Source organism: Peromyscus leucopus, chromosome 9 (assembly GCF_004664715.2).
Source record: "Peromyscus leucopus breed LL Stock chromosome 9, UCI_PerLeu_2.1, whole genome shotgun sequence".
Classification (NCBI taxonomy): domain Eukaryota; kingdom Metazoa; phylum Chordata; class Mammalia; order Rodentia; family Cricetidae; genus Peromyscus; species Peromyscus leucopus.
The window spans coordinates 75,502,342-75,526,667 of record NC_051070.1 but is presented as its reverse complement, the minus strand read 5'-3'; the positions used below and the strand labels follow the sequence as shown (position 1 = coordinate 75,526,667).

The window sequence follows — 24,326 nt, the reverse complement described above, 5'->3', positions numbered from 1 at the left end:
TTTCTTTCTCTTGCAGTGGTGGGGAGCTCCCGGTGCCTCCCCAATCCCTCACCCCCACCCCATCCCCGCATTAATGGACAGATTCCTTCAGTTTTCAAGCCACCCTCAAGGGCTTGGCTTTGGAAGCAGAGCCCCTCCAGGTCGGTGTGTGCAGCACTTCCAACGTGAGCAGGGACACGGCGAGCAAAACGCCTGGCTTCCCCCCAGGGCCGGGCAGAGAGCCCCCTCCCCGGCGGGCGCGCGGTTGAGGCCCTCGGACCCCGCGCTTTAACTTTCCGGTGGAAGTGAGGAGAAAAACAGAGCTGCCCCTTTAAGGGCTTCCCTTCCCCTTTACTCTATGTTTACATAACACGGGGCGCTCGCGGGCCGCGGGGGTTGGCGGGCGAGCGGGCGGGGGCCGCGGGAGCGCGGAGGCGCGGGCGGCGGCGCGGCCGTCCCACCTGCCCGGCCCGCTCGGCCCCCCGGCGGCGCGCGCTCCTCCTCCCGCGGGGCTCCGGTCGGCCGTTCGCATTCCGTGCCGGGTCCGGCTGCCAGCGGCCGCGGAGCGCGGAGCTCCGGGGAAGCCGGCGGGCGACGCGCTTAGCCACGACGGAGCAGCCGCGGGACTGGCCACCCCGCGCCCCGTTCGCAGCCGTGCCGTTCCCCGGCGCTCTCACCCCGTTCTCGGGATGGGAGTGTAGCGGCGGCGCGGACTCGGCGGGGATCGCGGTGGAGGCGGCTGCGGCGGCCGAACGCGGCTCCATGTTTTCCCCCGGCCAGGAGGAGCCCAGCGCCCCCAACAAGGAGCCGGTGAAATACGGGGAGCTGGTGGTCCTGGGGTGAGTTGGGGCCGTGGGCGTCGGGGCGTCGCGGAGGGATGCGCTCCCTCGGGCCCGGGTCCCCGGGGCGCTCGTGGCCGCGGCCCGGAGGGTGCTCGGGTACCGCGCGGGGTCGCTCGGTGCAGCCGGGAGCTGGCGGCCGTTGGGGACCTCTGGTTCCCGGGGACCACGAGCGCCGAGCCCCGGCTGTTGAGCCCAAAGCGCGTTCCGCGGGGGCTGCGCATTGTTCCGGTCTGTGACCCCGGCGGCCCGGCTGGCCTCCGCTTTTCTGCGCCCGGAGTGAGCCGGGCCGAGGGCCTGGACCGGGTCCTGGTTTTCTCGGGTCCCCTCACCCACGGTTCCCGGATCCCCCGGGTCTCCGCGCCTCTCAGCCCTCCCCCCACAACCCCGCCGGCACCCCTCGGTCTGCGTACCCTCGGGCCCCGGCCTTGCCGATGCCCTCCCGGCGGCGGTAGGGAGCTCGCCAGCTTGCCCGCCTCGACTCCCACTCCGCTGGTGAAACCACATTTTGAAGATAGTAATTATCTACAATCGTTAAACGGCAGCAATTAGAGACTTCATCTACTTCCTGAGTTTCCTTGTGACATTTCTATTGTTTACCCGTAATAAGCCTGGAGGGAGGCTTCGCAGGATTAAAGCAGGGTAAAGTGGGCAATGAAAAGCGAGTGCGAGGGGGAGGCGGAAAGTGCAGGAAACTCGGAGCTGGAGCAAGTTGGGTTTAGTGCTGCAGGGAAGGATTGTTTTCCCTTTGGATGTGCCAGCTCCAGGGAACCCGCGCTTTTGTCTTCCCGTTGAAGGATCTGTATTCAGACCGTCACCGACGCTGATGGGTGGGCTTAGGCACTCGGGGAGCCCTCCCTAAGCGGAGACACTGGGAACTTGGAGAAACGTGTTTTGCTAACTACCTTGAAGTAAGTGCCGACTTAAAAATAATTTTTAAAAAGACTTAAGCTTCTAGAGTTAACTCGTCTACAGTTTCCTAGTGTTTCTCGGGTTGTTGCTAGCATTTTAAGTGGGGTAGTACTGGAAATATCATTGCTATTTGGAAGCTCAGCAGATGAGCGCCTTCCGCACCTGCATGGGAATTGTCTGCACTTAAGAGACTGTCAGAGTTCGCTGGGAAGGGGGAGGAGTAGGAGGGGGGGAAGCCACAGTTTAGTCTGTCTTATGTAACTTCAGCCCAGCCTAATTTTGTGGAGTTTGGTTTTGTTTATGTGGCTAGCTTCAGAGTATGCTTAACACGGTGAATTTGACACAGAAGATTAAGTTATGCCAGAACCATTTCATTATTTCCTTTTGAGGCAATCTGCTGGGATGTTTCAGAGCAGCGTAGAATGAGTCTGGAGAGGTTTTGAGTTCATAGCCCAAAGTGTAGGGCGCTCCAAAGCCAGGGAAAGAATTTACACCTTGAACTGTTGTCATTGAGTGTCTACGTAAATACGTAGCACCTGCTCTGTCCTTTACTAGAGCTTTTCCTGGAGCGGGGATGGCGCACTGCACTGGCTTCTTACCTAATAGTTGGAGGCAGGCAGCACATTCATGAGTGTACCTACTACATGCCAACGACTACGCGGGCATTGGGGATGTACAGTAGTGGGTGGAACACTTCCATTTTAGTGTCGACCATGGCATAGGCAGAAAGAAACATGAGTAAGTGGGTAGATAATGATTTCAGGTGTTGCCACCTCTCAGCAGAAGTTGGTTAACTGCGGAACAGGCCGCTTATAGGCGGATGTTGTCTCTTGCTGGCTTAGGGAAGGTCTTTAAGGGGGGAAAATGGGAGGAGCAGATGCTGGTTTGGATTGTGTGTTCCTGAATTGTACTTGCCTCTTCTCTCTCTCTCTCTCTCTCTCTCTCTCTCTCTCTCTCTCTCTCTCTCTCTCTCTCTCATATTTCTGACTCTTGTAATACTGAGCACACTAAAGAGTGCACGTGAAAGAGAGAACTAGTTAGATTTTAATGAAGCCTTATTGTTTCACCCCCTGGACCTTAGAGAATGCCTTCTTTTTAGAAATAACAAGTGCATTTAAATAAAAACTGCCATCACTCTGCATGCCTGGTCCTTTGGGACATGAATATTGGTGAAGAGAGACTGGCTAGGAAATTTTCTTGATGAAATTGTTCTCGAGGCTAAACATGCTCAGCATTGGATAATGTGACCGTGTACAACATTTGTGTAAATGTGAAGCACAGTGTTTTTAGTTGAACTGCTGTGTGATTGTCCTCTGCTGTGTTCTGAATCCTGTGGTCAAATGTCACTAGGAAATGTGGAGATCAGACTGAAAAGCTGACTTAGGCCTAGGTCTACATGCTGATGCTTGTGATTCTTGTCCTAGATTGCACAGTGTGAGGGAATGGTACCCAGGATGGTCGTGGGGCTATCACTTCCTGTTCAGAATAGTGGAATTTAAGCTATTTGATAATTCTAACCAGTTACTGTCTCAGAGTCACAAATCTTTGTGTGTCCACTACTTACCTGAAGGTGGAGAAGTGACTGGCCTAACTCTTTGCTCTTTTTAGCTGGGATTTTTAAACTTGGCTGTCACTTTAAAGTTGGAAGTGGTTTGGGATTTAAGAGCCATTCAGTGTGGTGGGCCCTGATTCAAGTCTTGTTCTCTGACCCACTGGCTTTGTGATTTTGATGTATTGCCTTCCTCACTGTTTCTTTAGCAGTGTCAAAAACAGCTCAAGAAACCTTTCTGATGCACACTCTCTTGTTCTGTGTGTTGGCTCAAATGTGGAACATACATAGTTAAATTCTAAATAGCTTGACATTTGTTGGTTTTGTGAGTCTTAAGGTGATAGTGCTGGAATTCACATGGGCACATATCCAGTGTCATACTAGCAGAAAGACAATTAGCGCTGGGCCAGGGGGAGGGTTCAATGAATAATGAAAGGGCATGTGACTGCATCTGTAACCCCAACACGGTGACATGTGGACGGATCCCAGGGGCTCCCACACTGGCCGGTCCAGCCCAAATGGCCAGCTTCAAATTCAGTGAGAGATTGTGTCTCAAAAATTAAAGTGGAGAGTGACAGAGGAAAACACCTTATGTTGGCCTCTGGCTTCTGCAAGCGTGTGTACACATTCCGGCACGTGCACATGCGCATATACCCACATGCGATGTACAGAAGACCAGTGAGTGATAGGATCACCATTTATCAAGTAGTTATGCACAAAACAGACTGTTAAAAGTTGCAGCGCTGTACAGATTTGACTAATTGGTGTTTTATGTACGAGATCGTGCGGATTTGGTCAAATTTGCTGTTCCAGGTTTCAGAAAGGCAAAGGTAGGGTTGCTGAGATGGCCCAGGAGGTGTGAGTGCTTGCGGTCAGGCCTGGCGACCTGTGTGACCCAGGGTCGATCGAGGGGCCCTACTGGCAACTTGTCCCCTGACCTCCATCACACCTGCATGGCAACACACACGTGTGCCTCCTGAGCTGTGTCCCAAATAAGTAAGTGTAATTACATTTTTTAGAAAAAAAATCATGTTTTGAGGTTAGGCATCCTAAAAAGAATAGGAGGAAGAGGCTCCTGAAGAAAGCAGGGAGGCTCCTGTGGGGGCCTCTGTCTGTCTCTGTTGGCATGGCTTCCTGCTGGTGGGCCGACTCCAGCTGAGCTGCCAGGGCCTCGGAGGAGCCCCCCTCTGAATTCATTTTGAAGCATGATGTTCTCTTGCCGACTAATGGCCCATCGTGTTCTGGGGATAAAAATATATGTTCTGCTCACTCTCTCGGTTTCCCTCACCTCACAGTCAGGTGGGTGATGCATTTTGTAAGGCTTGAGTTTTGATTCGATGCGTCACAAAATACTTTTTTGTTTTTCAGCACTCTCAGCCAAGGGTTCTAAATCAAGGGTCCACAGATGGAATTCAGAGAGCCCACAACTGAGATTGGGAAAAAACTCTTTATCTTTACAGTTCTCCACCCCAAATCTTAGCATTTCACTCAGGAGAAGAGGCAATGGGAAGACTTGCTGCCTGCTTGCTACTTAGTATCTTAATACAAGTACAGATGCAGGCAAGTCATAGTGGTACCCGGGTGAAATCCTAGGGAGTTGGTGGTCGTCCTCGGCTACATAATGGCATAGTAAGTTCAAGGCCAGCTTGTGCTGTATGAGGACCTGCTCTCTCTCTCCCTCCCTCCCTCCCTCCCTCCCTCCCTCCCTCCCTCCCTCCCTCCCTCTCTCTCTCTCTCTCTCTCTCTCTCCATACACACACACACACACACACACACACACGTATGTATGTATACACACACACACACACACACACACACACACACACACACACACACACACACATATATAGTTCAGGGGTGGGCTGAGACTATGGCTCAGTGGTACAGCTACCTCCTAGCATGTGCAAGGCCCGGCAGTCCACCTGTGATTGTTTTCCAGTCTAAAGCTATTTTGATAACTAAGTAATAATTTTATTACTAATCCATTTTATTTTATCCATTGAAAACCATTCTTTTGGGCTGGGTGGTGGTGGTGGTGGTGGTGGTGGTGGTGGTGGTGGTGGTGGAGGAGGACTTGCCTTTAATCCCAGAACTCCGGGAGGCAGAGACATGTAGATCTCTGTGAGTTTGAGGCCAGACTGTTCTACAGAGTGAGTTCCAGGACAGCCAGGGTGGACACGGTAAAACCCTGCCTCAAAAACCCAAAACCAAAAAGAAAAAACAAAACAAAAACCAGTCTTTTTTTTTTTTTTTTTTTTTTCCTGAGCGGGCCTCAGGCTTCAGCAGACAGCTAAAGAGTCCTTGGCACAGAGAAAGAGGTTTCAGAAGCCCTTTCCGTGGAGGCTTGTCATTCACTGTTACTGGAAGTGAGGTCCACAGGGCAGGTGCCTGCTGTGCCCTTGGATTGGCAGTTGTCCTGAGAGGAGACAGACGGCCCTATTGCTTGGCCACGTTATGGACATTATTTATTTATTTGTTTGTTTGTTTGTTTGTTTATTTATTTATTTATTTAGGTTTTTTGAGACAGGGTTTCTCTCTGTGTAGTTTTGGTGCCTTTCCTGGAACTCACTCTGTAGACCAGGCTGGCCTCGAACTCACAGAGATCCACCTGGCTCTGCCTCCCAAGTGTTGGGATTAAAGGTGTGGGCCTTTTTTAAAGCTCTCACCCATGTGTGTTTTCTCTGTCGTGCTCTTTGGACTGCCTTCACTGCCTGCCTCTCTGGGAGTAAGAAGGAAACTTGCAGCATAACTTACTGTATACTTTCCCTTTAAAAATTTTTTTTCACTCTAATTTGAGCCCAAAGATGTCATACAGTTGTATTTTATAGACTAAAAGATCTTTGAATGTTTAAAAATAAACAAATAGAATCTTTGCTGCCACTCAGCATGTGGAATGATGTGGAGAGCTGTAGCCAGTCTGTTTGTGGATGGGTGCCTCCTCCTGCAGGCTGTTACGGTTATGTTTGGGTCGCTGTGTTTTCCTTTACTAACTTTAGCCTTGTTTGGTGTGTGTGGCTGTCTGTGTGGCTTTAGGGTTGCCAGTCTGGCTTTTTTGGATTTGTTTCTTTTCTTTTATTTTCTTTCTTTTTTTCTTTCCTTCCTTCCTTTCTTTCTTTCCTTCCTTCTCTCTCTCTCTTTCTTTCTTTCTTTCTTTTTTTTTTTTTTGAGACAGGGTTTCTCTGTGTAGCTTTGCGCTTTTCCTGGAACTCACTCTGTAGCCCGGGCTGGCCTCAGATACACAGAGATCTGCCTGTATCTGCCTCCTGAGTGCTGGGATTAAAGGTATGTGCCACCACCACCCTGGATTTGTTTCTTTAACATGCCAAGACTGAAAACTTTATTAGGACTTTTTATTTGGGGTGTATTTCCTTTGATCATTATTTCAGGATGCTTTGTATAAACAAAATAAGACTAGATTGATTCAGGGTCCAGTGACTTTACAATATTTATTTATCCAAAAGATTAAACACAGACAAAAATGAAACAAATCAAGACATTCAGTTCATTTGAGGGAGAATGATACTGTCATCTTGGGGCTGAGGACAGGGTTGTGACCTCTCTGAAGTGATGATGTGGGGTTGTAGCTTGTCTTTTAAATGAACGTAACAGCAGCACATGGGTGTCATTGGCATGGGAGGAAAAATACCCGTGAAAAGGAATTGCTAATGCTAATTAAAGGGTTCTCCTGGGCAGTGCAGAGACCTGCTTCATGAAAGGAAAACGAAGGTTAAATGATTGACTTACAAGTTCTTATTGCCATCTTCTGGAAAACAAATGACAGACCCCGCACGTGCTTGGTCTGTCGTAGTTTTGTCCAGATCAGCTCTTCTGAGCTGCTCTCAGCCGCCTCCTGTGTGGTGACGAGTCTGGAGGTATGTGGCTGGTGATTTATGACAAGCAATAAAGGGTGCATCTTCCAAATGATTCAGTGATGTCTCTTTAATTATGCCATGTTTTCACCCACACGCATTGTGATATGTTTCCTCAAGTGGGAGAGGAGGGGTGGAGTCCCATCAGGCAAGCTAGGAATTTATTTGTTCAACAAATGTTTATTGGGTGTCTACCCTTCCAGCCCCCGGGACTGCAGCTAGAAAATAAGGCAGGTAGGATTCCTACCCTGGTGATTTGCTAGACATTCTTGTCATATCCCCATAGTGACCAGCTACCATTGAATCAAAGTTCACTTATTTATTCCCCAGATGTTTGCATATCTACAATTATTGTTGGATGCCGTGCTTGGTACTCGGATGCAGAAGATGGACTTAGTCCTTGCTGCAGAGCTTCCAGCATAATCAGGATGAGCAAAAGCCTGGGATGCATGCTGGTGTCTAGCAGACCCTCTGTCTTCCGCTACAATGAGAAAGGGTGGCCTAGAGAGAGACAAGAGACTGGCAAAGTGTGCCCATATTCGGGGGAGAGCAGGAGAGCGCCGTGCATCGGTCCTTCAAGAATACAGTTGACCAGAATAATGAAGTGTGAGAGTGAGGTGGGAATGGAGCTGGGCTGTGAGAGGGCTGTGCACTGTTGGAAGAGTTTGAACTCTTTGGGTGTTGGGAGACTACTGCAGCGTCAGAATAGAAAGGCTGTGGACAAGCCTTCAACCAAGAGGGCATAGTGGTGACGGAGGAGGAAACCGAGGTAGATTCCACCAAGGCAGAGAGAATGGACTGTGAGCCAGAGAGCAGTGTGGCTTTCCAGACCCTGCTTCCTGTCATTGGGACTTTAGTTTCATCCCTGCCTTGTATGAAGGATCAATTTGTTCGCTGATAGGGTGCTGGGGATAAACGGTGGTGAGACCCCTTTCGGGTAGAATACTGTAGGAAACGCTGCTGAGAAAATAGTCCTCTTTGCAGGGCACCAATGTTTAGTTTTTCATTGACGTGTCTTTTTTATTTCTTCTCCTTGTTAATGCACATTCTGTTGTTACAGCCAGAAGGTATTTGGGTATTCTGTCAATTAAGGCGGCAAAGCAGTTTCCCAAAGGGAAAGCAAAGGGGCAAGTATGAAGACCGATACTTCCTACAAGCTTGCGGCAGTCCGAGATGACAAGGTGATACATGCATGGACCCGGTATACCAGAGTGGTGCTTGAATTCCACCAGCATTCATGGAAACTTCATTCACTTCCCTTGGTGTACCCGTCAGGGCAGGGACCGGTGACGTCACCAGCTGTGGGGTGCTGGGCACATCTTCTTGGGGAGCAACAGATACTCAAGGAGTGTCTTGTCTCCTCGAGAAACGACTTTACAGACACCAGCTATTTCAGTTTCAACTCTTATTTGTTTTTCTTTTCATGAGTTCCCTAACAGTCATTTTGTCACCTGCACAGAGTTCCTCGCAGGGAGGCAGGCCATCTGTTCCGACTCTACCAGCTGCTCTGAGCTGCATTGCAGCGCCATGGTGGTGTTGAAAGGCTGTGGTCATTAATGCAAGTTAAGGACGGCTGGAAATACCGTGGCATCCCAGTGTCTTGGATGGCACCCTAATGCATATGCCTCAGGAGCATTTCAGCTGCAGGGTTAAGTCTTGGACTGAGGTTTTCTTTCCAGCCACCCACGTGACGCTTCTCACACACGTAACTCTACTTGTTCCTTGCTTTTTCAGCTCACGTGAAATCTGTTTTTAGGATAAGAAATCATTACTCCAAGCTTTCTGCTTCCATTCTAATTAGTAACGGTCTAACGGAGTTTTACCTCAGCGGGTGGTTGCTGTGTTCAGCTTCTAGGTTTTAGGTAGGAAAATGAGCTCTTAACCATCATAGCAAGCTCCTCAGAGGAGACCTCTTCCCTTCCTTTTTCTCCCCTCCCCACCCTCCCCACCCCTCCCCACCCTTCCACATCCCTCTCAGGACTTCCTCTTGTTCCTAGACTGTGTAATAGGAATTGTTACCACAACACCTCCTGCTCTGTGTAACTAGGTTTTCCCGGGACACTTGACTGATGAATTACCTTGAGGAATGGTTCTTTCTTCAGAAGTACTGTAGACGGAAGTTTGCTTTCACCCAGAGTCCAGAAAAGTCTGCAGACTAGTCCTCTACTTTTCAAGACGTTTTCCCCTGACGCATCTGTTTCCACTCAATGAGTTCAGGGCTTCACCTTTAGGCATTCCTAGAAAGAGTTGTACTGGCGTGCTGCTGAGGTGGCGCTGAGGCCATTTCCCCGTGTGGTTGTTAGGACTGGCTGGAGATCAGAGAGGGACGTCAGGTGTCTGGCATCACCTCTGCTCCATTCATGGGGTCAGAGCTCCCCCTGCCCTGCTTGGGTGTGCTGGACCTCACTGCTGGTGAACCCCCCTGTGGACCTGCTGGCGGAAGGGACATAGCCCAGCTTCTGTGTATTGCCTTAATGGCTGCTGTAGCCTCTGCCCTTCACACCCCCACTGAAGCCATCATATCAAAGTACAGTAGACAGGGTGACAGCAGAAACTTAACTTTTTGTAGTTATGGAGGCCAGAAGTTTGTCCTAAGGCCTCTGTCCTTGACTAACCTGCTCCCATGTTCTCTGGCTTCTTTACCCACCTGTCTGGATGAAGTTTACTTCTCTTAAGGCCCGTCTCCAAATACAGTTACATCCTGGCGCTTTCTGGGAGTTAGTGCTTCAACGTGGATTTTATGGAAATACAGGTTTATACCAGAATGTTTCCTTGGAGGAGGGCTGCCATGTCAAGAAGTTTGAGCACTTCCCTGGAGAGAGGTGCTGGTATAAGAGCCTTACCCAAGGGGAGGGAAAAGGCTTATGAGACCCTGTCCATCATGGCCAGTACAGCTAAGGCTGTGGACCCACAAGGGAGGTCGTCATAGCTCCTTGGGCCCGTTAAGCTGCCAGTTGGTATCATCCAGAATCACATGAAGTCTCTTTCCACCATCCTCTGCCCAAATGAAAGAGTTGTGAGCAGATGGGGGTGGGGTGGGGGTGGATGTTATGTGCTGTTGTGTTCTGGGAGGCTTGTTATGCAGCCATACACCACATTTGCATTTAGCTCTCTTGTCAGATCTGACAACTGATAGGAAGTAAATCCATGGAGCTTTTGTTGAGTTGTTTTTTTTTTTTCCTTTAGGTTATTGATTATTTTAATTAGCATAATCACAGTATTTTGAATGAGTTATTCTAAACATTAAGTAGTGTAGGGTTTGAGAATCTTAGCTAACGAAAGCATCTGTGGAATAATAGCTTTATCGAATGTTACCTTTGAGGTTCCTTGCATAATCTCCATCCTCCTGGGTACCACCTCCTGAGCCCTGCTGAGAGCAGGCAGCTGACGACTAACCCACCTGAACTGGGAACAGTGCTTCTGGAGACTTCCACATGAGCAGCTTTCACCCAGGACAGCTTAGTGTATGACAGAGAATTTCAGGCTTTTAAAGGTCACCTGATGTGAACTAACAGAATGAGCAGAGACTTGAGAAAGGGAAGGAAACCCACCAGCATCTTGTAGGTACAGGGCTCCCACTAGAACAGAAGAAACGTCTTAGCATTTGGGGGCAAGTGTCAGTGTGGAAAGCTCACGGGCCTCTCTGGGACTTGGGAAAGTAAGACTGTAGTACAGCGCAAACCACCACGGGCTCACACAGGCCACCGAGAACTGTTCTGGCCAACAGGCAGAGGGTGGCTGTGCTGCTGTGTGCTTTGGAGGGAGGCTAGCTTGTTTTCTGCAGAGAAGCCAGATGTGACACCAGCCATGCAGCAGACCCTTTCCCGTGCTGTATAGGGCACAGGGGAGGCTGCAGACATGGAAGCCACCAGTGCTGGCCCTAAACTGGACATGTCCCATAGGAAGGGAAACAAGCCAAACCAAACCAGTGATACCGCCACAGAGAACAAGGCCTTCTAGTAGGTAGCTGAGAGAAATGCAATTTCTAAGATTTACCCAAACGTTCTCTACTTCTCATCAACTAAGTGTTAAGTGGAACTTTGAAATGCTGTGTTTTTAAGTTTCTAGCGTTTTACAGTTTTGTAGTGTTAAAGTTTAAAACTGCAGTAACAGTTCAAGGCCAGCCTGGTCTACAAAGCGAGTTCCAGGAAAAGCGCAGAGAAACCCTGTCTTGAAAAACCAAACCAAACAAACAGACAAACAAACAACCCCCCCCAAAAAAAACAAAAAAACAAAAAAACAAAAAACCTGCAGTAACATTTGGGACCACATATAAAATTACATGTGTTCTACTATGGTGTATTTCATGAAAACAAGATTCAGCGAACATACCAAAACTGAGCGAAGTGACCCCTCAGTTTGTGCTGGTGACCCTCTTTTGGTGGTTTGGTCGTGCCAGTTTCGGTTAGCGCTCAGGAGTGCTGGGATCCAGGCATCAGGTGCTGAGTTAATACGTGGTACAGAGGAGCAGCACTCACCGGGTCATCGTGTGCCAGGTTTGTTAGGCATCTTGTGTTTTGTGTTTCCGTTCCAGGATTGCAGTTTATTATTTGGGCAGTGAGGTCCAAGCTTGGTGACTTGTCCAGGCTTCCCTGTGGCAGAGCCTGGCTGGGAGGTCAGTGTGGATGGCTCAGAAGTCTGACTCCTTCCACTCGGCAAAGGAGAGAGAACATGTTACTGGGGACGTTGGAAGGATTTCTTGGGGCAGCCTTTGAGCAGTTTTGAGGGGAGACTTTGATTCTTCTGGAACTGTAACACAGAAGCCACAGGAACCTTGAGCCTGAAGCGCTTGGGGAAGGAGATGGAGTTGGGAAGTGTGGCTAGCGTGGTATCCGGAGGTCAGCAGGCTCTTCCGTTAGGGGCCTGGGAATGGTCCCAGTCCTTGTTTAATTGGACCTTGTAGCCTCCTGGCAGAAAAGGACTTTGAGCAGATTAAACCTCGCGAGATGCTGCCGAGTGCCAGGGTAGACACGGGGGCAAAGCTTGCTTTCCTGTGAGGGAGCGGTTCTCCAGCGGCACTTCAGCGGAAGTGGAAGGATGTGTGGGAGCTAGTGGGGTGTGGGCCAGCGGGTTCGGAGGTGAGAACCTGGTTCGTGAAGCACAGGGAGAGCCTGGCAATCAAACGGGGGCTGGGGGGCTGGAGATCCCTGGAAAGGCCGAGGCTCTGGCCAGGGACGCCCTGCCGAGAGTGGGCCAGTGAGCTTTCCTGGGGCCCGAAGCTCTGTGCGGGGCTTGGGGCATCCTCAGGATGCGGTTCCTCTCCCCTGCCCCTTTCTTCCCTGCTGAGGGACGGTCACTCCGAGTGGGTGCAGACCAGGTGGCGGTGGCGTCTGTGGAGCAGTGTGGAGTGCGGTCACTCCCTCGCATGTTTTTATTTTTGAAACACAAGCTACAGGTGATGAACATTTTGAGACTGAACCCCACTGGCCAAGTAGTCAGGGATCTGATAACATTTTCCCTGTCCACACTGCCCTTCCCCCACCCCCTCCAGCCCGGCATTCCAGCGAGCCCGGGTCAGGGTGTCCCTGTGAGTGTCTCCCGGGGTGGGAGGAAGTGGGACGACCCGACTCCCCTTTCCTTGTCATAGGAGGAAGCTGCTGGCTGCCATCTTCAGGCCGCCGCTGTGGTAGTTGAAAGCAGGTAGTTGAAAGCTGTTCCCTCTACTGAAGAGTCGTCCCCCCCCACCACTACCCCACTGTCTTTTGCCAAGCCTCACAAGAAGGAATGTGCACAGGGCCTGGCCTCTTGCTCCAGACCAGCCCCTCTGACGTCTGTGAGAGTCCTGCCTGCCCCGCCCAGCCCTGCCCCTCTCCCTATCTCTTCAGGGTGAACCACTCACTCCCTGTGAACTGAAGGGGCAGTGGGAACCTGAGTTTGAAGTCTCTGCTGAGGGGAAAGCATCCGGGGCTGAGCCTTTCCTTCTTCTCTGGTTTCATCTTGCTGGGTTGTAGGGGTTCTGGGGTTGGAACCCAGAGCCTCCTGCATGCTGGGTGTACGTTATGGTCCCCAGCCCGAGCTCACTTAGGCCTGTGTCTCCACAGCAGGTGTCAAATGCACTCCTACTTACCCTGTTCAGCAGCTGCTTTATAGCCTTTAGCTGACTCGGCCAGGTTAACCTGCACGGGATTGTTTTCATGAAGCACCCAACCCAAGACTTCATACCTTTAAGGAAGTTAGCAGCAGTAAAAGTGTTTTCTTGTGTTTACAGCTTAGATTAGCTTCTTTACTAAAAAAGTTTGCTTTGTTCCTGGTTGTCTTGGTTAGGATTTCTGTTGTTGTGAAGAGACACCATGGCCATGGTAGCTCTCACAAAGGAAAACATTTAATTGGGGCTGACTTACAGTTCAGAGGTTCAGTCCATTATCATTATGGAGGGAAGCATGGTGGCATGCAGGCAGACATGATGGGTGCTGGAGAAGGAGCTGAGAGTTCTACATCTTGATCCCAAGGAAATAGGAAGTGGACTGAGATACTGGGCGTGGCTTGAGCATATATGAGACCTCAGAGCTGCCTCCACAGTGACACACCTCCTCCAACCAGGACACACCTACACCATCAAAGCCACACCTCCTAACAGTGCTACTCCCTATGCGCTTATGGGGACCAGTTACATTCAAACTACCACACTGGAGAGTGCGTGTGTGTGTGTGTGTGTGTGTGTGTGTGTGTGTGTGTGTTTGTGCGCGCGTGCGTGTGCGTGTGTGTTTCTGTCTGTGTGTCTGTCTGTATGTGTGTGTTTGAGACTGGGTTTCTCTGTGTAACAGGTTTGGCTGTCCTGGAACTCACTTTGTAGACCAGGCTGGCCTCAAACTCACAGAGCTCCACCTGCCTCTGCCTCCTCAGTGCTGGGACTAAAGGCGTGCGCCACCACGCCTGACCTGGTCCACCTTAAAACACTAAATACATGATTTTTTTCTCTTATCTTCTTCTTCACCGGGATGTATTACAGTTGGATTGATGGTTCAAGGAAAGTATGCCTTGATCACCTAGAGCAGCGGTACTCAACGTGTGGGTTTTGACCCCTTTGGGGATTGCATATTAGATATCCTACACATCCTACTGTTTGCGATTCATAACAGTAGCAAAATTACAGTTAAGAAGTAGCAATAAGATAATTTTATGGTTGGGGGTCAGCACAAGACAAAGAACTGTATTATAAAGGGTCGCAGCATTAGTAAGGTTGAGAGCCACTGCTCTAGAGTGATTGCTAATTCACCTCTCCAGCTTCCAAGGGGATCTGCCAAGCGACAGTTTAACCTTCCGACTGTAGCACACAGCCTGGAAGTCCTGTTTCCCTTTCTGTGATGGGCTATTTAGAGCAGCGTTTTTATTAGGTTGGTAGCTTAAGGAAGAAGCTTCAGTGACACCTTCCTTCCTCAGAACAGATTGGCGTTTGCCTGCGGAGTTTTCTTTCCTGTCTCTCCTCCTATTGTTGATGAAGGGAAAAGACTCACAACTTCTGTCCCCTCAGTACAGCCTGTCCAGTGATGATGCTCCTTCAGCTCATGGGGGGAGCACAGGCCAGCAGCAGGCCGGAAATGCTTGCTCGCTTATACTGAGTGTTAAACTGGCCCAGATTCCAGCCTTAAGGCTTTGATCAAACTCAGTGACTTAGAGTCTGGGAAAGCTTTATAGTGTGTGGGGTCACTTTTCTGTAGCATGCTTGGTGAGGTAGCTATGGGCACCCTAGGGTTCTCAAAAACATTTTTAGCAAAAAGGCATCCTAAGATGTCAGCTGGTAAAATGCCAGGGAGCAGATATTGCATCTTGATAAGCACTGTTAGATGTTATGTGGGGTGAAAACCCGAGACCTGGGAATGCTTCAGGGAAGTAATTCAATCAGCCTGGATGGTGATAATGCAATAAACTACCCAGAGTGAGACTCAAGTATTTACTCATCAGAATGCCCTTCAGTTGAATTACTGTCTCCCAGCAGGTGGCAGCTCAGATAATACTGTTTTAAATATTAAAAGACATCACAAGTTGTGGTCATCCTCCCCACCCCCGCCACCAGATGAGAGAGAAAAAAAAAATCTTCATCACGTTAGTTATTTTTATCTCCCGCCACCACCTGACTTTCAAAGTTCATGCTTTGAGTTTTTGCTTGGGAATCCCATCTGGGGGAACAGAGCATAAACTGCCCTGGAGGATGTGAGAGCAAAGTGTTCTATGATGGGCAGACCGGAAAGGACCATAGACCCTTCCCACCATAAGGGGCTTATTCAAGGACCCAAGTTCCTACCATGTGCTCAAGCATAGCCATTCTAGAGGAGGTGATACCAGTTTTTTCCACTGAATAAACCAAATGTAGAAAGCTGGGGCATTGCGTGTATGTACAGCCACCAAAGGATTTTGAAGTTCAGGAATTTAAGGGCGAGTCCCATGACTAAACTCATGCATTTCAGCTTCTGGAAGTTTGTGTGATGGTGTTCCATGGCTCACAAGACTGACTGAAGACACAGCATTGGGCCTGTGGCCCTGTCAGGAAGAATTTTCATTCCAGATCAGAAGCAGGTAAAGTTTTGGTTATAATTTGCAGTGCTGAAGACTTCCTTCTGGATCAGCAGGGGTGTAGGGAAGCAGGTAGAGGCAATGGAGGTTTCTGGAAGTCCTGCTGGAGCTGGCTCTGCTATCAACACTTCCCTTGGAGTTCCTCTGCAGGGCCCAGGGCATGGGTCAAAGGATGCCCGCCCCCTTTCTTCCTGTTATCCCCTTCAGACCTATGTGGACAACAGAGTGCTTCATCCCGTGAGAGGGGGCCTTTCTTGTAGGCCCTTAACCTCAGTCTGCGTGAATCTCTGAGACTTTTTATTCACCGGAGGACTACTACCACTTTATAGTAAGTGACTAATCCTCCCTTCTTCAGTTCTGCTCGAGAAGTTAAGTTTTTAATCTGCAGTTTCTCTTAGGTTACATTAATTCACTCTAAGTTATATGTCCTGGATTCTTGCAACTTTCAGATATTAACACTAATCACTTTAGCTTACCTTCACTGAGAAAATTGTAAATGGAAAGTGTTCTTTAAGGCAGACCATTTACACTCTAGCAACATGGTATTACCCTGAAGAGCTATATTAACAAGTCTATATGAAGACTTTATTTGAAAGACAATGCTAATTTTAGTATTTTTGCAATCCACTATCTAGTTATGCTTCATCTACAAACATTTTATATACTTCACTTTACACAGCATATGTGCTCCTTTAAAAACTATTAGCCAACTGATCTGCTCATTTAGAGAATGATTCATGCTAAAAATCTCAAATAAATCAAATATAGCGGTTCGTCATCAAAGTAGGTCTGCGTTAATCTGCCACCTTAACACAAGCACTCCATTTTTGGAGGATGAGGAAGGACAGGAATTCTCCTGTCATTTCCAAGGTCCTGCCCTCATAATATACATGAGAGGAGAATCAAACAGACCAGAACATTTCAGAAAGAGCAGCATGTGTGTGAGGGGTGTGTGTGGCTTCTGAAAATGAGTCTCTCTAGGCAGAGGAGAAGACACTTCCAGGCCAGTAACATGCGTGGAACAGGCAAGCTCAGAGCAACTACCCCCGCCTTCGGGGCCTTCCCTCCAGACTCTCTGATATGGGCCTGGAACTTTGATCCCCTGCCTTTTCATCTTCCACATCTCTGTGCAGGGTTCCTTTTGCCTGCTTGCAATTCAGGCTCTCTGCCTGCCCCATCCTGCTTACCTTAGGATGCAGCTTAGGTGTAGCCTGCCTCCCACAGGGTACCACTGCCTGCCCAGGGTACCATTGTCCCCTCCTCCCACAGCAGGGATTATCTAGTGAGGCTTCTGTGCCTCAGTGTCCCCTCAGCTGCTCTGTGTCCCAGCACCTGACGGAGTACCTACCACAGCAAGCATGGACAGAAAGAGTAAAGAAACGCTCTGCTGGATAGGAAAAGGCTACTCTCCTTGGTGCCTTGTTCTGGTTTAAAAAGGCATAATGTTCCCTAAAGTAGATATTTATTTCTTCTAAAATTATTCTGTCCGTGTCTCATGAGGTGAAGCAAATTGTAAAGTTGTCAGGGCACAGATGTGGGGTGCTCGGTGACAGCTGAATGTCCCTGAGATGAAGTGGTCACAGATTTAATTTTTTTCTTCAGTCTAACGAAGACAAGGCATTAAAATGGATGAACACAGGCTTATGGCAGCAGCTTTGGACTTTCTTAGTATGTGGTATTGAAAACTCCCCAGAAATATCAACAACCACAGCTATATTTTGACAGTGACAGAGCTTTGGCTTTACTTAAAATTAGTTGTTCCAACGTCTTATCTTTCACTCTGAAGTCACAGAGAAATATTCTTTCCATTATTTTTCCCTGATGCTTATCACAGCTGGCTTTGTGTGCCGGCTGGGCTGAGCTGAGCTGAGCGAGTTCACTCCTGCTTTCTCCTCTTTGCATGTGCTGCCTGGGGACGGTTGTGCTTGCGGTGGGTGTGTAGAGGGTGTTAGCCCCCAGCCAGGTCTGGTGTGGGGTCCTACCGACCCCCTGCTGTTTCCTGACCCAGCCCAGTTATCCCAGGTTGAATGTTGCTCGTGGCTCATTGTAGCTTTGAAGCAAGACAGCTGGGGTACCCTGGAAGCCAACTGGAGTTTACATTTTCCTCGCTATCAGAAGGAACCAGAGACCGTATCGTTGCACTGTTTGCTGGAGAGTTGTGGCTAGCAGGGGATCCCAAGCCATCTCTCTTCTCTGTCTTTCATCCTTCCCCTCCACTGCCGCCTAGCTTCCCACTCAGCCTTTCCTTTGTGGAATTCTCAGATGAATATTCATCCCCTTTTCCCATTCCCACTCCTTTTTTTGTAGGGCCGTGGTAAATAATGAAATGTCTAAAATTCAGATGATTCATGAGGTTTATAAGAAATAAAAGGGGACAATGTGCTGATTTAAATGAGTTTCTTGTGCATTGGCTAGCAGTGTAATTGAATAAATTACCGTGAATTCAGGACCTTGTTCTTAGTACACCCCACCACTGTATTCTAAGTAGGAAACAGACACAGACCAGGCTCTGTGAGCACGGCGATCCTCATGACTTCCCAGTGCAGAAGGGAACGGCCCACTGCGCAGTATGTCCACAGATCTTTGGGAGAAAGCTGCAGTCCAAATGATTTGTGAGCTGTGGTTTTTATAAAGTGACTTAATGAAACTCTTCATTTGGTCTCAATTGGATTACGAGTAGCTGTCTTATGGTGACTATCTGGCTTTTAAGTTTTGCCTAATGATAGACACATACTATTAATAAAAAGAAAATGACCAGAAAATTATAGCACTCTAAGAATGGTAACCTTGCCAGGCATGGTGCTTGCCTTTAATCCCAGCGCTTGGGAGGCAGAGGCAGAGGCAGAGGCAGGTGGTTGTCTGTCTGTTCCAGAACAGCCTGGTCTACAGAGTAGATTCCAGGATAGCCAGGGCTGTTACATAGAGAAACCCTGTCTCAAAAACCAAAACCCAAACAAAATCCCAAAGAATGGTAGCTGCAAGATTTGGGTGGGGGTGTAGGTGTCCAGTGAGTAAGTTTCTTATTGAATCACTAAAAGGAGATTTCTCCAAGAGGTGACATTTGATTTTCTGTTACAAATGTATTAGCTACACATGGCAACTATTATTAAATTGAAAGCAGCCTTTATATCCCTGATAAAATATATTTCAAGATCTAGAATGCTTATTTCTTCTGGACCAAAGTAACGGGATTTTAACAAAGATGTCAGACCAACAGTGTAATCTGGGGAAGATTTTGCCCACCAAGGAAACAGAACCGAGTGGTCAGCTGCCTCTGTTTGTCCAGCATGCCTCAGGAAGATGTGCTCATGTACCGTGGATGCTGAGGGTGAGCTGGTTACTTAGCAGAAGTCACTGTAGAAGACTTTTTTTCTTTTTTTCTAAGCTACAGCTGATTTTTCTTTTCCAAATAAAACTGGCATCTATCTGAGTCGTTGGTGGGCGTGGCTTGCTTCATTGATCTTTCTGTATAACTGAATAACTGCAATTAAAAGAGCTGGAAAACAGGGACCTATGGGAGTACTCTGAAAGTTCTTCTCAAACACATGTTCCTGGTAAAGTTAGAAATTAGAATTCAAGCATTAAGAGTGACTCGGCCTTCTAGACAATAGTTGGAGTGATCAGGAGATTTCTGGGTTCCTGCCCAAGGATTCCACACAAATGGGTTGATTTTTCAGTGCCCCTCAGCAGGGTTGGTGGCTTATTAAGGCCAGGGTGTCTTTTGTCATGCCCAGAGTGTCTGGACTTAGACAGTATGGTAACCAAATAAACATGTTAGTCTACCCATCTGTGGAGCATATAATTTAGAAGCAACCCGTTAGCTAATTACATTTTTCACCTTCGAAATGGCAGTTTCTTGCAGTGCTTTGGGCAGGTGAAAATGAGGTTAAATCCTGGTGTCGGCCTGGGAGAATTGGGACCAGAGAGCCAAGCTGGGGCTGTCGTCTGTGGTCTGTCCTTCGCTGGGGCTGCTCATTTAGAAGAAATGCCTTTGTTGAAATAAGAAAAAAAAAAACAATCATTGACTACATCAGCCTCCTGACCTTGGTAATTGTTACATCCGCTGATGTGATTTATTAGTGTGATTTATGGAGTGCCAAGGGTTTTAATTAATGAATAAAGCACAGATTTATGTGGGCTCATGCCAGTGTCTCACTCTTAGGCTGATGTGTGTCTTTCTCATTTCCCCCGCCCCTTCTACTTCTCTCCTCCTCTCTTGTATCTCTTTCTTTCTCTTCCTCTCCGTCTCCCTCCCCTTCTCCCTCTGTTCTTCTCTCTTTCTCTCCCCTCTTCCTTCTCGAACCTCCTCCACTTCCTTGTCTTATGTCTCCTGTGCTTGTCTGACAGCTTTCTTTTGAGGTAGGTAGACCTGGTTGCTTTATCTTGTGCAGGTTTAGGAGTCTTATGTGTCTAGGAGTCTCCGTGGAACATCTCCTTGAAGCCAGGCTTCCTTGCCTTCGGAATGGCGATGACTCCTCCTGGGGTGTCTCCTCTCACATCGGTTTGTTTGGGTGCTAGCAATTTTCACTCACCAGGTTGGTTTCGTTAACTCACTGCACTGGAGGAAACAGCATCAGGGTTGCAGGGGTTGGAAACCGGTGTCCTGATGTCTCGGAAAGTCTTTCTGCCTTAGCATGAACGGAAGAATCCTGTAGTAGCTCCCCTCCCCCATATCAGAAGGGAGATTTTCTCTGTGGAAACTTGAGACATTTCTTCCAGAATCATTGTGACAAACAGCAGGGAAAACAGAACTTTTTGAACCATGTAACATGTAATCATGTAATGACTGAGTCTGGATAAAGGGAGTAAAGAAAGCCAAGCTTCCTAGATTTAGTGGGGTCATCTGGTCCCTTTCTACCACGAGAGCGGGTCCGAGCAAGACAGCCGTCCCCACCCTGGTTCCTTGTCACCTGGAAGACACTGCTGGTTGGATTGTCTTAGGTTGGATTCTTCTGCAGATACTCTGCTTGCTCACATATAAGGAAGAGGGTAGGAGAGAGGCTTTGTTCATGTTTCCTTCCTTTGAAGGTATTTAGCAGTACAGTTCATATGTGGAAAAAGGGCCACTCACATCGATGTGTGGGCTTCGAATGTTATTGTATGTGGTGATACATTGTGTACCCTAATAAATTTATCTGGGGATCAGAGGACAATGCCAGCCACTAGATTAGACATAGAGGCCAGGTAGTGGTGACACACACCCTTAATCCTGTCACTCAGGAGGCAGAGATCTGTCTGGATCTCTGTGAGTTCAAGGTCACACTGGAAACAGCCAGGCAGTAGTGGTACACACCTTTAATCCCAGTACTGGAAAGCACATAGGCCTTTAATCCAGAGAAGTGATGTCAGGGCAGAGAAAGGTATATAAGGCATGAGGAAATAGGAACTAAGCAACAGTTCAACTGAGACCCTCAGGCATGAGAACTCAGAGGCTTTGTGGAAACAGGATCAGCTGAGGAGTTGATGAGGTTGTCTGTAGCTTGTTCTGCTTCTCTGATCTTTCAGCTTTCACCCCAATATCTGGCTCCAGGTTTTTGTTTTTTGTTTTGTTTTTTTAATTAGTAAGACCGTTTAACAATTTGTGTTACAATCGTACATCATTTAAAAGGCAAAATTGTGCATGATCCAGTTTGAGACCTTGGGCTGATGGTTTGAAATCCCCATCTTAAACTGTTCAGCATTTGTCTGTCTTGCTTCTGGGAGTTGAACCAGGTTGATCTTTGCAGAAAAGTTCAGGAATCTTTACTTTGTTGGGGAGTTTTCAGTTTATAATGAGGCAGGTGCACCAGCTCTGGATTCTTGGCCTGCTGGTATTTCTGCCTGTAGTGTTAGGGTGGCAGGATGGGCACCAGGAAGTGATTTCCCTTGATGCCTTAGGGGGCTGCCTTTGCTTAGACACCCACTGGAGGAAACCTTAAGTCAGAGTGCAGAGATGAGCATGTGCTCAGCACAGCATCACTCAGCACAGCATCACTCAGCACAGCATCGCTCCGCTCAGCATCGCTCCGCTCAGCTGCCTTCTCCAAGAAAGAAAACAGGCTTCTAGTGTTCTTTTCCCCTCCCAAACTGACAAGTACTTGTCATTTTGTATTTCCCGTAAGGTCTGCAATAAAGGCTGAGTGGCAGCTGCCACCCAGGGATATTACGTAATTGGGACTTGTTCAGTTTGAGTTCATGAAGTTCTGAATTTGGAATCTTTATAAAACATCCTCTTTTGGCACACTTTAAAGTCGGGCTTTCCTGGTCAGGATATGTGAGTAATGATGGGGTATTTAAATAGTAAAGGTTTGATCTGCCAGGCTAATCCTTGCAGGCTTTCTGTTTCTCTCTGTAACCGGTTTGTGGTTTACATGAAGGAGCAAATTGTTTTAGGTCTGCTGTCGGTCTCCTACGGCCTGCTCGTTCCCTCGTTCAGCTGGCTGTCCTCCACACAGCTCCCATGGAGACAGTTCTCTCTCCTGTGTTGCTGGTGTGTTTGTTTCCTCAGGTGCCTTCCACTGCCCACCTTTCACTCCTCCTGCTGACAGAGTTGATGAGCATGTGGGAAAACAGGGCTGGTCTGTGATCTCAGCCAGCGGGGGAGCTGGAAAGAGGGACTTTCAGAAGGAAGGCTGTGCTCTTGTGGGGACAGCTGGGTGGAGGTGGAGCCTTTGGGAAAGCCTTAGGATCTTTAATTATCTAACCCAGCACCAGGCCCTGGCCTAAACCTAACTGATAGGGCGTTCCATACCCCGTGGCTTTCCCTGGTTTGCTCTGGCTGGGGGTGGAGAAGGGAGCCAGGAAGGGAAGAAAGACAGATGGGCCAGGGAACAGGAAGTCCAGGGTGGGAGATGTGAGGACGGGGCCGGGCCGTGGGCCTGCTGAGCCCAGTGAGAGGGATTTAGAAGGCTGGGTAGTCTCGCAGTTTGTCCTAGACTAGTTATGAAGCTGCATAGAACTTCATTGGCATGCATGTTCCGTCTGCAGTTGCTGCTTTTCTAAGCAGACTATCCGGCAGTTCCGTGTGTCAGCCATTATCGAGCTGACCCCTGCAGTCCTGTGTGTTACTCCTTCTTATCATTGTTTACCTTCCTTCTTCTCTCCTCCTCATTGGGTACATTTTAATTTTAGTTCACTTTGCTTATTTTTAAATCTTAGAGCAAGTTTTATATATGGGAACTCTTTTTTTAAAGTTTTAATTTTTTTTCCTTTTATTAAAATAGATTGTTTTCCACCCTCACATAATTTATCCTGGTTGGGGTTTCCTTTTCCTCTAGTCTTCCCAGTTCCTCCCCCACCTCCCCTTCCATCTGGATCCACTCCTTTTATCATTGGAGAACAGACTTCTAAGGGATAATGATAACATAAAATAAAATGTAATAAGGTAAAACAAAAACTAGCACATTGGAATTGGGCAGAACAAACCAACAAAAGGAAAAGAGCCCAAGAGAAGGCACAAGAAGCAGAGACCCACCTGTCCACACACTCAGGAGTCCCGTAAAACCACTAAAGTAGAAGCCGTGATGTGTACGCAGAGGACCTGGCCCCGCGCATGCTGCCACGGTCTCTGGGAGTTCCTATGAGTTTTGCTCATGTTGATTTAGAGGGCCTTGCTTTCTTGGTGTCCTCCCATCCCCTCTGGCTCTTAACTCTTTCTGCCTCTTCTTCCCCAGAGATCCCTGAACCCTGAGGGGAGGGGTTTGATGGAGATGTCCTCCTGTTTAGGGTTAAGGGTTGTAGGGTTCCTCACCCCCTGCATACTGTGTGGCTGTGGGTCTCTGTATTCTCTTCCCGTCTGCTGCAGGATGAAGCTTCCTTAGCGTGACTTACAAGCCAAGTGCAGAGGACCTTTTCATGCTGACTGCCCTTTGTGCTTTGGCTTGCCCCTCACTCTGTCTGTTTTGGTGGTGGCTGTTCTTCTCTGTCACAAAAGTATATTTAAAGCTCATTTCCTAAATACATGATTCCGGCACCCAGTGAGATGCTGCTGAAAAAGCTAGAGCCACAAGCCCTGACAGTAGCCTTGCACGCCACTCCATGTGAAGTGTGCTCACAGGTAAAATCCCATTCCTTTTTTTGAAAACCTTGGTACAAACTGACTTTACTAAAGGAAGAGGCAGATTCTGGTATTTGAGGCGCATTGTTGGTGTAGGGCATTTCATTGCTCCTGAAACTGGCCTCCATCAGAAATTAGTGGCAATCTTTCCTCCCTCCCACAAGAGACGTGCTGATTATGACCAAACTCTGCACCATACCTGCAGCAGGCCTAATTCAGAGCTAAGCTCCTCGCTTGAGTGAGGTTTGTAATTTTATAGAGCTGATACGTTCTTTCTGTGGATGTCCATGGGTATTGCGACAAATACTTTTTAAACCCGCTCTTTCCAAAACAGAGTCTGTTCTCCACTTGTAGTTATTTACTTAAAATACGCAACAAATAGCACCAGAGTTGCTTGAAGTGAAACTCAGTGGAATGGTCACACACTAATATAAACTTCAGAAATAGCAAAAGCAGCAGTAAATACAGTAGCAGTGGTGCTTTCCATTTGCTTTTGCGGTGGGACCTGAAAGGGAAAGTGTATGGATTTAGCAAGCCTTTGAAACTGACTTCTGAATTATTTCCAGGGCGATAGTTGGTCTCTCCTGGTGGGACTCCAGCACGATAAGACAGTGATGAGACTTGAGATTACT

The 24,326-nt window shown here is 48.2% G+C and overlaps 1 protein-coding gene across 1 annotated transcript in view; it reads left to right on the top strand.

Moving 5' to 3' along the window:
* The first annotated feature begins 500 nt into the window (after positions 1-500).
* Positions 501-24,326, top strand: part of Peli2 (pellino E3 ubiquitin protein ligase family member 2) — a 143,440-nt gene continuing 119,614 nt past the window's right edge. Inside the window, exon 1 of the mRNA XM_028873559.2 lies at positions 501-818. Coding sequence (XP_028729392.1) covers positions 742-818 — 77 coding nt within the window. The 5' untranslated portion in view covers positions 501-741. The remainder of the gene's footprint in view (positions 819-24,326) is intronic.